At 36.3% G+C, this 15,476-nt stretch overlaps 1 protein-coding gene across 1 annotated transcript in view; it reads right to left on the reverse strand.

The window, feature by feature from the left end:
- The window catches only part of LOC149252760 (uncharacterized), a 261,286-nt gene extending 251,095 nt beyond the window's left edge, over positions 1-10,191 (reverse strand). The window contains exons 1-3 of the mRNA XM_089459804.1: positions 10,018-10,191; positions 9,800-9,920; positions 9,615-9,708 (exon numbers count right to left, since the gene is read on the reverse strand). Coding sequence (XP_089315930.1) covers positions 9,615-9,708; positions 9,800-9,920; positions 10,018-10,113 — 311 coding nt within the window. The 5' untranslated portion in view covers positions 10,114-10,191. The remainder of the gene's footprint in view (positions 1-9,614; positions 9,709-9,799; positions 9,921-10,017) is intronic.
- Between the last annotated feature and the right edge of the window lie 5,285 nt (positions 10,192-15,476).

Consider the following 15,476-nt stretch of genomic DNA (forward strand, 5'->3'; position numbering starts at 1 on the left):
GTGCAAGGGTAGCTAATAAGAGGGGAGCCCACACTTGGGTTTATAATGTGTGGGAAGGAGCAATCGTGTACATGAGGTGCCCTAGCCTTGATTTTTCCACCCTTCTTTATATGTCTTTTGACTTTTTATGATTTTCTTTGATTAACTGCTCGGGGCTCAAAGGGGTAAGAGCATAATGTATAAGATATAGCAGTGAATATCCCCCTTGTAAGGTGGGGCGGTTCATTGCTCACCAGGGGTTGGGACAACCATGGGTTCCTATATGATGAAGGAGGCTCATAGAACCTGTAGGAACCAGGGTGATGGCCATGATAATGGGGTAGAGCTCAAGTATAGGATTTTGCCCACGTGCTAAATGTGTTTGTCCCGACCATCTTTTACATTTTGTGGTCCATTTTCCTATTGAATGTGACCATATATGTTGTTATCTTTCTTTTTAGCTGCATCAACGTTTAGACTTCATTCCAAGCCATGACCCAAGGTGTGGGCAAGGGGAAGGGGCATGCTAACCATATGTGGACCGAGTGGAGGAATGTGGACTCAAGTGGGAGAAATGATGAATCGAGTAATAATAAATGGAAAGAGGGTAATATAAGCGGATAAGGGAGCGGGACCACGTAACCAAAATTGGGGTTTCCCATGAAATACCATCCCTAGAGCCAAATGGTTAGTAAAAGAGATCCTACGAGACTAGAATCCAATGTTAATACCTAAATGGGGGCTAGGGGACAAGAGCACAAACCTATTCCATTCTTTCTGCCGAATTCCCCCATTAATCCATGCCCAGAAGTGTCCATGATAAGCAAACTACACTACTCAATTTCCAAATGACAAGGCATACCTTTAGATTCGAGAGGCCCACCTTCAAACATATGATCATGGCAAATAGGCAAGGGACCACATGGTTGGCTCAAATGGCGGAGAAACAATGAGCTAACTAGTGGTTACAAGGGGCTGTTAGCTCCCAGCTGAGGACCATATTGGAGAAAAAAAAAATCTCCTAGGGATATTACCCACAAAATGGTGGGTAACAAGACCATCAACCCTAATTCCAAGTGTAAATGCATCGTTAGGGTTTCTTTGCCAAAAACGTACCTTTCCATCAATGAATGCTACCTTGAAACCTTTATCTTCCATCGCAAAAATAGATACGAGGTTCTTCTTCAAATCGGGCACATACAATACTTCTTGTAGATGATGGTTTGACCTTGATTCAAGTGAAAAGTGACGGTACCTATTCCTTTTATGGGATAGGTGGCATTATCTCCAAGTATGATTTGTACGTTACTCTTCTTTTCAACCAAATTTGAGAGGGCCCCTCTTTATATCCAATGAAGTGCCTTGAGGCTCCACTATCAATCAACCAATGATCCAATGTATCCGGAGGAGGCAATAGATAAAGTGGAAATAAGATAAAATTCATTTTTTTTTATACAGCATTACTTTCCACATACCTGGAATTTCTTGGTCTTTTGGGAGGACAATCATTTCCATATCGAGCAGCGGGAGCATTCCTCTTTCCTTTGTTGTTGAACTTGTTGTTCTTTTGATTGCCATTGCATTTGTAGTTGTTGTGGTTGTTGTTGTCATCATCCCTTGGAGTATCTTTCTTGTGAGGACACTCTTTAACATAGTGGCCAAACCTATTGCAATTGTAGCATCTTCCTTTTCTTCCTTCTTTGAATCCCGACTTAAATCATTGACCTTGTTTCCTTGGACCATCATTGTTCTTCCTCCTTAGCATGAGCAAAGAAAGCAATAGGATCATTTCCATTTGAGAGCTTATCTCTGTCCATCATCCTTATTTCTTCTTGAGTGCATCTAGCCAATAATTCATAAAAACCCGAAATCTTGTCATTATTGAGGATGGTGGTGTTAAACTCATCCCGTGCTCTTGTAAGACCACCAAGTGCAATAAGAGTGAGCTCCCTGTCACCAACAACTTCTCCAATAGATAGAAGATCATTCTTGATTTCGGTAATCCTCATGAAGTAGGATTGAATAGACTCTCCTTTATCCATCTTGATGTCTTTCAAATTGTTCTTGAGAAAGAGGACTTAATTTGCATTGTTGACTTTGAACATCCCAACTAGCTTATAATACATCTCTTTAGATGTTTCCAAATCAGAAATATAGGCAACAAAATGCTTTTGAATGGAGTCTACAATAATTTTCTTAGCTTTGACCTCACCTTTCTTGTACTTTGTTTTTGCAACAACGGGCGCATTTGAAGGAGGCTCCACCACTCTTCCCTTTACATAGTCCATAGCATCACTCTATTCCAAAGTCAAATCCAAAGTCATCTTCCATGCATGATAGTCAGTCTTGTCCTTGAGCTTGTCCTCGGATTTGAAGTATGATGAAGTCGTCATTGAAATATTCTTGTCCAACAGCTTTCCTTAGTGATTGTTTTTCTCACCCTTGCTTTGGTTTTGTCTTCACCTAGGCTCTGATACCATGTTAATTTTAGTTAACAACGGTATGTTCTATGCTTAGCACAATTTACTTCAATGTTCCTTAGTAGCCCAACATCAATTTCCACTTTCCAATAGCAATCACAATAATCACATTGATAGTAAAAGCAAATAGAACATAAAACAAAATGCAGAAGACAAGCCAAGAGAAGAGAACACCAGATTTGGCGGATGCTAGGGAAAAACCCCAATGTGGGGAAAACCCTTTGATCAATTCTTCTTATTATTAAATCAAAAGTTCAGTAGAGAGAGAGAGTACAAAAGTCAAATTTGCAGCAACTAATTAAGTTCCTTCTATTTGCTAATTACTAAACAAATTATTTACTGCTTCCTACAACAAATACCAAAACTAATACACTACAGCCTTCACCAATTAAAATTATATGCGAAAACAAGAAACTGAGCAAGAAAGAAATACACAACACATTACACCGTTATTTTTGGACAAATGTCCCCAGAAAAAACCAATGCAAGAAAACCGGTGCAGCAACTAAGGATCTGTATTATTAAGCAGTAGTTTTTTGAATACAATCTTTGGATGCTTTTTTGGCTATCCAATACAGAGAATCTGACTGATAGAGAGATGAGCAAGATATACCTCACACTGTCACTGGTGATCCTGACTGATCCAGCCATAGAATGACTAGTCCCTTGTTGCCTTTGTGTAGTCACTGCATAGGCCCTGCGTCACAACTTTTGGGGACTGCATCACTCCTTCTGCAGATCGATTTGCCTCTGAGACTTCGACTTCTGCCCTCCCGCTCTCACACCCCGGCTTTTGGCTCCGAAACTCGACTTCTCCAGCAAAATACAGATCTCCTCTCAAGCTTTGCACTGCTTCTACATCAGCCTACACTGCCTCTTCTGGATCTCACTCTGCCTCCTCTGCGATGTATTCCCGGATCAGGAAACTCTCCAACCGGAACTATCCCTGCCCCTCACTGCAAGAAATCACTTCAATCTTCTCTCTAGCAACTGTTGTGTTGCCCTCTCTAAGAAATTCGATCTCTTGATCTCTCACTGATGTGTTTTCCAAATGCCCATCAAGCCTCCTTTTATAATACTTCAGTTGAGAAACAACAGCCCAAATTAGATTCTAATCAATGGCTCATAACATTTTGGCTTGATCACCGTCTTCTTCTAGAATTTTCACCCACAATTTGATTAATACCCTTTAATTATTTTAATTTCCTAAGTTTAGACTTCGACACCCATTAAAATAATTAATTATTTTAATAAAACTATCTGCAGGTGGAATTTCCCAAAACGATTTTTGGGTATTGTGGAATACATGTGTCCAAGCCTCCCTGCAAATTTTGAGGCTTAGAGCACATCCGATGCTACCAAAAATCAACAAAATTGACTTGCCCAATATAAAGTCAAAACAACCTTGTAAATTTCTACAGCCAACTACAGTCAAACTTCAGCCCTAACCATAAAGTCAACGTTGGTCAAAACAGCAGCAAATCACCCTCAAAGCAACTCGGTCTTCCTCAATCAAACTCGGCCTGATCAGGAGGATAAATTCAGCCCAAAACAGCTCGGTCAAAGGAGAGAAAATTGTTGTAATTTTCTGCAGTCGACATTGAAGTCAATGCAGGTCAAACAACCCAAAATTTCTCAGTTTTTGTGCCCATAGATGTGGCCTAGAAAAATAGAAACTTTGACTCCAAAAACACAGTCAAACTCAGTCAACAAGTTTTCGGTCAACGTTGGTCAAACCTGTCCCAAAACTCTAAAATTTCAGTCTGCAATTCTACCCAGAAACTCGTCCTTCTTGCCACACTTGTGTGAGAGAGAAGCTGCCCAATGTTGTACAAACCAATCAGATGAAGAGAGAGAAGAATGTGTGAGTGATGAATGTGCCAAATGAGGTGTGAGGTCTCTTGTATTTATACAATTCGTTGTGGGTGAAGAGACACATCCATTGGGATTCTTGAGCCTACATGATGATGAGGATGACCTAAACAATTTGTACATGTGGGCATATATTCAAAATCACACTTCTGCTTGTCCGAATGAGATGATCTTTATATCAATCTTGGACCTGTCTAGATAATCTTCGGCAAAATCACATGATCAATCTTTTGTCGACGCGTTTCGAACCAACCAGTGTGGTTCATCGTCAGGACAAGTTGAAGAACTGATCTGGCTTAGCTGATTAAATAGAGTGTGCAGAGACTCCAACGGTTATATTACAACGGCTAAATTTGACCTGAGGATCAAAGTCAAACCACTGATTTTATTATTAATAGAAGTTAATTTAATAATATAATAAATTTATTGTTTTAAATATAATGGTCATTATATCTTCGAATTTATTAAATAACCTATATTTATTATTAACCCTAAATTATTTAAATATAAATAAATAGTATTAAATTACTTATTATACTTAGAATTTAGTTACAATAGGTAACTTGGTATTTATTTAATAATAATTGTTTAAATTAAAGGGTCCAATGGTAACTAAATAATGGTAAACTAAACAAAAAGGTCATTAATAAAATTATAACTACATATAACCTATATTTATTATTATTCCCAAATAATTTAAATACAATAAATAGTATTAAATTATTATTATTATAAAGTTACAATAGGTAACTATGTATTTATTTAATAATAATTATTAAAATTAAGGGTCAAATAAATCATTTTTATTAATTATCTAAATGGCCTATTTGAAACTAAAATACTAAGTTTATACAATAGTTTAGTTTATTAATAATCTATATTTACTTAATAATTTATAATTCTAATATTATAAATCATTATTATGTAAATCAAAGTACAAAAAATAGTATATCCATTAACTTAATATTATATCATATATTTCTAATAATTTCTTGTTTATCATTACACCTCTTATAATTAATTTAGTAATTTATGTTCATTAAACAATCAATATTTATTATTAAAATTTTAAAAATTAACTATGTTATTACTTATAAGTTTTAAAAAGGGGATCTTTATTAATTCAATATATAGGAAATCAGTTAAAGGAAATAACAAGGGGTAGAAGAATTAAAAATCGATGCAAAATCTAACTTTAATCTACCCCCTGGGATAAGGTTAATACCATAATTAGCCTGAAATTACTTAATATCATATTACTCCTCCTGCACCCCATGACAAACCCGCCAAAAACAGAACTTGAGGCGAGGGACGACAGAAACCCTAAGACCTAACAAAAGGGAATGAGGAGGCTAGGAAGCCAAGGCTGGGACCCAGCAACTGCTAATCTTCCAGCCATCATCCCTATTAAGATTGTTCGGCCTTTTCTCAATCTCCAGGGCCTCTCTAAATTTGCGATGGTGAAACTGCGCAACTTTGGCAATGACTTGAGCATCTTCTATACAAACATGATGCATAGTCTTCCCTGCATGCTCAGCTAGGGCTGAGGACTTGGTCCTACCATGTCTTAAGTCAGCCGAATGCTCACTAATCCTTTGATTGATAGAGCGACCAGTCTCACCAATATAAGGGGTCCCACAGGAACAGGGAATGACATAGACGCCCTTCATGTCCTTAGGGTCAATCGGGTCTTTCACAGACCTGAGGGAGCTACGGATAGTGCGGAGAGGTCTAAAAGTTGCGGGCACATCGTACTTCCTCAGAACCCTCGCAATCCTATCTGTGGTCCCTTGGATGTAAGGAAGGTTCACACCCAGGTTATGGTCTTTAGGGACTCTTCGGATTGAAGGCTCCTTCTTGGCCCTGAAGAAGGCTTTTTGACCTAGGTGCCTATTGTAACCATTCTTCTCAAAGACATCTAGGAGATGAGCCTTTTCTGCTTCCAGGCTCTCCTCATCCGAAATTCTAACAGCACGTGTGGCAAGCGTGCTAAGAACCCCTAACTTTTGAGCGGGGAAATGATGCAAAGACGCATGCAAGTATTGTTCAGTATGCGTCTTCTTTCTAAACACCTGATGAGAAAAGGAACCATCCACCTTCTTAGAGATGAGAACATCCAAGAACGGAAGACAACCATTATCTTCTTTTTCCATCGTGAATTTAATGGCGGCGGACTGGTTATTTAGGTGACTGAAGAAACGATCAAGCTCGTCAGGACCATGAGACCAGAGAACACCAGTGTCATCAACGAATCTTTTCCAAAGCTTCGGTAAGAGACGAGAGGAGGCCAAGGCCTTAGACTCAAACTCCTCCATGAAGAGATTGGCGACGACAGGGGACAAGGGGGAGCCCATGGCAACTCCGCAAGTCTGCTCATAGAATTCTCCCTCGAAGCTGAAAAAGGTGGAGGTAAGGCAAAGCTCAACTAACTTAGCCGTATCAGGGTCAGTTAGCTTATTGATTACCTTTATGGCCTCATTGATAGGAATACAGGTATAAAGAGAGACCACGTCGAAACTTACCAGAATGTCCTCGGGCTCAAGCTTAATTCTCTTAAGATCCTCAATAAAAGAAGCTGAGTCTTTGACAAAGGACTCAGTCTGCCCAACCAAGGGTCTCAACTTTGTAGCGAGGAACTTGGCCAGGAGGTAAGTCGGACCACCAATCTTGGACCTCTCGAAAAGAGGAATCCAATGCAATCATCATCTCCATCAAATGAGTAGTCCCAAGGTGAAATTTGGCCCTAGTTGCCAATTTTAACACATTTTGATAATGAACAAGTAGACCTCGTATATCATACAACTACAGATCACACAAACGAATTGGATGAAGCCACTGAGAAGATAGAAAATGAATTGGATGATGATACTAAAGAGGATGAGGATAAGTTTGAGAACAAAGATAAAACTGCCAAACCTTACGAAGAGTGGCAATCCAAGAGGAACAAATATAGCTTAGGATATGAAAAGAATGAGTCTGACTTCTTTCATATTCCTAATTACTATAAACTAGTTAAGTTTGTGAGTGTAGGGTTTCTTGATGATGATTTGCAGTTGCACATAGTTGATGATGGAGTTGAAACTCGAAATAAGGAACTTGAGGTTAAGGATGTTAGTGATGATGCAAGTGATGATGATAGGTTGGGTGATGATGAAGAATTTGATGAAGTCCCTAAACAATGCCAACACCATCACCAAATTCGCCATAAGGAGTTGCAATGTTTTGATCTTAACCCATGCAATATTTATGGGAAGACAAACCACCTTTTAAAAAGGTATTGAAAGCAAAAGAAGGTTTATTAAAAAAAAGGGAAATTATGGATGGTTAGGTATACTAGGCACTAGAATTTGGAAGCCAAGACATTGGAATGGTCTTACCCTCGCATTCATACATGGGTGCAAACATGTTTATTTGGAGAAGTTCCTATAGCAAATGGCTATGAATGTTTTTAGTGAGGAACTGGTGATTTAGGGCATGACCAGGGCCCAATTGAAGTTGTCCTTTGGATTGAAGACCAAATCTTCAAACTCCACTCAAAGAAATTTTGGTTACCCTTTTCTACTTTCAAGGGGGGTACGTTGATGTTGCTGATTTATAGGTCCCAAAGCTTCTCACCTTTCAATTGACAAAGGGGATAATATCGATGATGATCAAGTTTTGGAGTCTACTTAGGATTCTTGAGGATTGTGGTATATTCAGGATGATCGATTGAGGATTCATTGAGTTTGACAAGGATTCTTTTTTATTGGTTGGTTTGACTTATATAGGGCATTTGTAGAGACAGTTGAACTCTTTGTGTTATTGAGGATTTTCAACATTTTTTATGACATCAGTATGAATGATATTTTGAATGATGAGTTGACATTTTGGCATTTGAGAATTCAGTGACTTATTGCAGGTTTGTAACTTACATGATTGTTTGATAGGATTCATTCACTTATTGTGGATTTGTGACTAGCATGATTATTCAATAAGATTCAATCATTTATTATGGACTTGTGACTTGCATGATTGCTTGACATTTTTATCAACATATTGGTTTTAGGATTTGAGGCAATACTAACAGATTACCTAGTTTACTTCTCAGCAGTTTTAGTTTTTAGCACGCGTATGATTCACTCCTTGTTGAAACATTTGTAGGCTTTTCACAAATATCTTTTACAGGATACAAGATTGGGATGTTGATTGACACCTTTTTCTGTCAACTGGATTATTGATAGATTTTTTATATGACAATGCCTAAGAGCAGTTTTCTGAACATCTTTTCTAACTTGATAGTCTTCAAACTCTATAGGGATGGTCTTTTGACTTAGCAGAGGACAAATGATTCTTCTACATTTTTGCTTGACATATTGCATTGTTGGGCATTTTCAAGATTTGGAATGCGTTAGACTTACAGCCAATTCACTTCTCATCAGGGTTTGCTTTCATCAGTTTTGATTCACGTAGTGAACGGTTATAGGTTATTTGGCTCATTCGTTACATAGGAGATTTACAAACTTGGTTTGGCATCCACTTTCCATGGCTTTTCAAGCAATCTCCATCGAGACTCGTGACTTTTCAAACCATGGGTATCCAGTTCAAGATTTGAAGATGTTACCAGCTTCTGCAATAGTCTTTGTTGCCTAGTGGCGCACTTGCATGGACTTTGATTAAAGGGGAGATTGTTAGCCTTTTGGTTCACTCCTAATCCTAAGTCTTAGAACACCTTCATGTGTATCTTGGGATATAGTCTTTATCCCAAGTATTATGTACTTGCTTATGTGTGAGGGTTGATCATTATAAGGTGGTTATGATTAGTGTACTATTTGCTGTACATCATTACGTGAATATGATTGGTTTTGTCAGAAACTTTTCCACCACTTGTGCTTGCTTACGTCTGTGGGTTAATCATTATAAGGTGGTTATGATTATTGTACTATTTGCTGTACATCATTATGTGAATATAACTGGTTTGGCTTCAGGCCTTTTTCCACCACTTCTTGATTCTTTCAGTTACTACCCTTTAGTGATTGAAACCCAACTCCCCCATTGATCGTTGCAGACCAGTATTTGACCTATATTGTGTTCCAACAAAAAAAATCCTATACAAATAACACCGTCTAATCATTACAGCAAATATATGTACTCTATATTTTTCCAGTACTTAAAAACAGAGAAAATTGCAAAACCCTGCTAGATAAATCCAGATAAGGTCTCACAAGACCCTGGACCAAGAAGAAAAAGAGTCATGTACATTCACTTGCTTCAGCATAAAAACAAAATTAATGCAGTATAACTGACCTTTGGCCATATAAAATATCACAGAGCTCACAAAGTTCGGCATCACTGGCCAATTCAAGCACCACACGAAGCTCCCGGTCCAAAACAGATGGAACTGAAAACACCCAAAAATATTTATTAAAAAAACCATTGCATCTGAAAATACATTACAGTAACCAATATGCAAAAATGCGCTGTTCGGATACTTCTAGATATTCTTGCAACTGGCGCCCGTGTTACAGCCTGAATCCTTGAACTGTGGCCGCGAAGATGAATTAAACATGGTTTCCCAACATATGTAGATGGTAGAACACGAAATTCCGAAGCCTGGTTCATGTAATTTAACAATTCTATCAGTACTTTCTTCGAGGTTCTTAAGATGCAGAGAAAGGAATGTATAAGAATGGATGGTTATAAGTATTACCCGAAGGCCAAGCCTGAGTTTGTGTGGGTATAGGCACTCTGTTTGATTAAATTTGGAAGCAACAGTGGGATGGAGAGAGAGTACGAGATCTGTCATTGCAAATGCTGATGTTTTTCGCCAGCAAATGTCCTCGAAGGCATGGCTTCAGCCATGTATATTCAATCTTTTAAAAACCTTACAAATTAAATTAGTAAAAGATGTATTTTTCAAACATTATCAATTTTATTGCTCAAGAATCATTTCTAAAGATTGCACTGTACAGTGTCCTTAAATATTTATTTTTTGATTAATTAAAAATTAATTTATAATTTTTATTAATTAAGAAATATTGATATAATTTATTTTTTATTAACAAAAAAGTATTGTTGTAATTAATTTATATTTTTTTATTAATTAAAAATATTGATATAATTAATTGATTTGAATTAGTTATTTAGGTAAGTTAAGTTTTATGAGCACAACCAGTTGAGGATGGGCCTCGTTAGCAAGGCGACCCAGGATCAAACATCATAGGGTGGTGTGCCCTGCGTTAGGGGGAGAAGACATGCTAAAATACTCAGTCAGCTTAGGGTTGGTGTGGCCCAGGCTGGGGATGGGCGTGATCCCGGGGTGACTTTGTAAAGCCCTAAATTTCAGATTTTTACCAATATGTAAAGCCCTAAATTTCAGATTTTTACCAGGGTATAACCATTCAGAATATCAGAATTTATCAATTTGAGTTTGAGTACCTACATGGGGTTTCTGTGGTTGAAGATGCTTTTGATTTGTTGGGCTCTCGCTCCTATTACTAAACGATCAAAACCTCCCTGCCAAACTGGGCACATTCTCAGTACCAGACTCCAAAGTACTTCAAATTCGAGGTACTCTGACCCCCATGCCCAAAATTTCAAGAACAATGAAAGCTCAATTCGTTCTAAAATTCTTCCTCTTTGTAAAAACAAAAAACGTGTTCCCCTTGTTATGGTCTCCTCAACCCCTTATGTGCTCCATTCAACCGTCCCCATCTCTCCACCGCCCCTGCACAATATCTTCTCGGCTCCTCCTTACTACTTGCCACCTGCAATGCCTTAGGCTCTTTGTCTCCCTTATGTTTAAAGTGTATTTATATCTTACGTGACTCATCACCTTTATTATTTCCTTTTTAATTTCATAAGTGCTATTTTATGTTTATTTGGTCTTGTTTAGTTAATATAATGTCCCATGAATGCATTCATTGTTTTATTTGTAGTTTTAATAATTCACTTTATTAAATATTTAAATAAGTTCTTTTATTTACTTAATTAAATCAATTAAATTAAATTTATATTTTATTTCCTTTAATTATGTATATAGATATATACGTATACGGGTGGTATGTATCAAAGACTTCACTTAATAGATTTATTATACCTGTCGCAGCAGTGTATATTGTGTTCAGTTTTTTATTTGACCAACTCTTAGTTTGTTTTGACCCAAAAAAAAAATCCATCTTTCTCCATAGTTTAACATTAAAAATTGAATTTTATTTTTTTTTGATATTGTTTGAATATATTTATTTCACATTTTATTGGCTTACCCCTTATTTTGCAATGATTATATAGTTGTACCATCACATTTGATTGTACATACTAACATTAATTAACTATTTAAATTCCATAAACACTTACATTTTTTATGGTTTATTTTGCTTACGAGTAATCTCCACCAGTCATGAATGTAACATCTTTATTAAAATTGCCTTCGATCCCATCATTGCAATTGTCCTTGACTTGCAAATTCGTATTCGTATGGTTTAAATGTCCTTTTTATTGTCTGTGAATCTGGAATTTATACTCCTCTGTATCTATGCATTTAATGATATAACACTATTCACCCACCGCAAGATCCCACGTCAGCCCGACCAATGTTCATGATTTCCAGGTTTCACTTTCAAATTTTATCGCTTTTTAACTTTTATCAAAATGTGTGGGGATATTGCGAAAAGACGACATCAACCTGGCCACTGTTCATGATTTCAAGGTTTCACTTTTTAACTTTTATTAAAATGTGTGTGGGGATATTGCAAAAAAATGGTCAATGCCATCATGCTTCATCTCCATGATATAAGTTCAGTTATTTTTATGATATAAAACAAATTTTTGCATTATTAGAAGGATGTATAAAGCATGAAAATGTAGGCAAAGCATTATAATAAGTATGGCTCAAATCTCACTATTATAATAAGTAATGTTGAAATCTCAATTATAGACATTGAGATCCACCACATGAATTTTGTAATGATGTTATTGTAAGTGAACTCTTGGACATTGTTATTGAAATTTATTTTGTTGGGATGCTTGTGTGATTTGAATTCTGGGACTTGTATTCTTTAATTATGTTTTTCTTCTTAGACTACATTACTAAATGCAATTGTTTAAAGGTGTCGTCGTATAATTTACCTAATAATGCATACTAAAGCAACAATAATGATTTTTGAATTGTTTGATCTTAAATGAATCTACTAACATTCTCAACTTATACACCATTGCCTATTCCTTGGAGGGTTGTAAAACTGTACACACCTATTTTTTAAATCAAATTTTGCAAAAACTAGACAAAATTGACTCACAAACATATCCAAAAATAAATAAAAATAGAAATATAGATATAAATAATTATAGTGAAAGAAAATGCACAAATTACAACCTGGAATATAAACTTTGAAAAATATGTTAGGTTTTATATTTATACAGTTAATAGCCATTTAAATATTACTTAATTTTCTTATAACAACAAAAAAATCAAATCTAATATAATTAAGAATTTTGCTAAAATTGAAATGAGTCTTGTTTTGGACTTTAATTTATAAAATTAAGAAAAATATCTATATCATATATATTCATATTACAAGTTTCATAACTATTTGTTCAATTTGTATTATCACAATTTATTAGATTTTATGGTTAATAACTTAGTGACCATTTAATAATTAGTTGATGAATATTTATGAAGAACTGAATAACGCCATTTTTTTACCGATATTTTGTTTTCTAATTTTACTTCTTTTTCTTCTAGTTTTGTTTTCTGGTTTATGGTTTCTGCATGCACTTATATAGGCTACCATTTTGACAAATTTTCAAAGTCTTTTACTTTAATTTAACTGCGGCAGGCATTCCCTACTATGTAGCTTGTTATATTATGGTAAGTTAGGAATTTACTTCGATAATTGATTTATTAACCTAATTTAGACATTTTCCAATATTAGACAGTATGTATGCATGCTAATATTCACATTTTGTTTGTAATTGTAGGAGGGTCATTACATACATCGCCTCTTCAGAAAACTCCGTCCCGAAGTTAGGGTTTGTGTAGTACATCAGTAGTTATTTAGTGATTAGTATAATTATGTAGGATTTTATTTTGAACGTTTATAGTTTTACAATCTTAACAATCATACCTTTGCCCAGTTAAGCTACCAAGCTATTCTATAATCATCCTATCCTTCCTAATCTCTTTCGCTCTCATCCTATCCGTCCTCTACTGGAGTATGCCATGGCGTCAGCTTTACTGACCTAACCATTCATAGACCCTAAGGATGATAGCGTCGACTATATCGACCTGATTCCCCAGTGGACATCCGACAGTCATCATCACACATCTAGGGGAGTGTGACTCGCATAGTCCTCCCATGACTCCAGATTTTGGAGGATAACAGTGGGAAATACCTCCACCCCTCCTAGTAGGACCAAGGTCAACATCGTATCATGGAATCTTTATTGAGCTTTAATTGTTCTTTAAATTTTGTCATCACGTAGTTGTTTGGTAACGATGTTATCTGCAATGTAAACACTTGTTCACACATTATAACATATGCATCAATATATTCCAAAAACGCTCACATAACGTACTTGGCCATGTCCAACCCATATATCTATAAGTTAGCTTTCATATTAAAATGAAGTCATTCTCATATTTCCATTCCATCAATCATGTCGATATGCAAAATGAAATAAAATTATAGATATCTCATCTATGACATAATTCATAATTTGGATTTCATAGCAAGGTTAATCACATACTAACTTCATATTGGTATCCATATTCTAGCAATGTTAATTAAATTACATATTTCATATTGGTATCCACGTACTAGCAGAGTTAAGCAAATAATATATACCATGTACCAGCAAAATAGGATTCATTTTTACATGTGATAGTTCAAAATGAGTATCCAACATATACAAAATAAGATTTTAAGTTTGTCAAAATCAACATAAGTTGGGATATCTTCGACATATGGTCTTTGTATCTTCCCAGGTAGCCGATCTAGGGCTATACTTGTCCCACTGAACCTTAAATTGGTCTATCGGGTGGTTCCTGAGCTGTCGAACCCTACGTTCCAGTATACGTAATGGTTCGACTGAAATGGTTCCCTCATCTGATACTTGCAATTCCTTCCATTGAAAGTTATGAGATTTATCATCTATGTAATGTCTTAATACAGATACATGAAATACATTATGAACTTTATGCAAGTGGGGTGGAAGTGCAAGACGATAGGCAACAGGTCCAACTTTTTCTAGGAATTTGAATGGTCCAATAAATTGGGGTGACATCTTCAACCCTTTTCTGAATTGGATAGTGCTTTTATTTGGTCTTATGCGAACGAAAACTTGATCCCCTACTTCATAATTCCTATATATCCTATGAGCACCAGCATAACTCTGTTGTCTTGTTGGAAAATCAGAAAGGCAGTAAAGATTTTCTTGATCTTGATAATTACTTATGATGTTACTTGCCATTACGATTCTTTATATCTTCTTTCTTTAGTTCATCAAGTAATTACATAAAGCAGCAACACATAAAACAGTTAACACAAGATGTAGGCACATGCCAGGGAAAAACCCCCCTCGGGGGGAAAACCCAGTCTAAGTAATTCTTCCTTTCAATAGTATTCTTTGAGAATATTCACCCTAGACCTTGACCAGACCTTCCCTCCAAACCAAGTCAGCCTCCAGAAGATTGATCTCTTTCCAACAACTTCAACTGTGCAGCAACTTGCAGAAGCTCACGGCTTCTGATAGTAGTCCAACTTGGGAGACTTTGTTCTCCCAATCTACAACACGAAACAAAGAGAAACCACCAACAAAATTTTGATTTTTCTTAACTCCTTAGACTCCCCCAAACTCGCATTCACTTTAGCTTCCCGACAGTAGACTTTCCTAGCCTCCTACTTCGCACTTCTGCCCGGAAAACAGATTTTCGCATTTCTACCTAGAAGAGAGAGAATGAGAAGTGATCCTCCAAATGAATTTGTAGTCCTTCCTTTTATAGGCTTCTTGTGGGGTAGAATGGGTCCTTAGGCTGACTTGATCTTCTCTTAGGCTGACATGGTGTGGAGGTTACATAATTCATATTTGACTCAATACTTAACCGATTTACATGATTCAAAAGCCCAAGAAGGGTCTCTTTAAATGTACAATAATTCTATAGACTCAAAA

The sequence above is a fragment of the Pinus tabuliformis genome, chromosome 7, assembly GCF_031772625.1.
Source record: "Pinus tabuliformis cultivar Carrire ecotype Pingquan chromosome 7, CPIR1, whole genome shotgun sequence".
Classification (NCBI taxonomy): Eukaryota; Viridiplantae; Streptophyta; class Pinopsida; order Pinales; family Pinaceae; genus Pinus; species Pinus tabuliformis.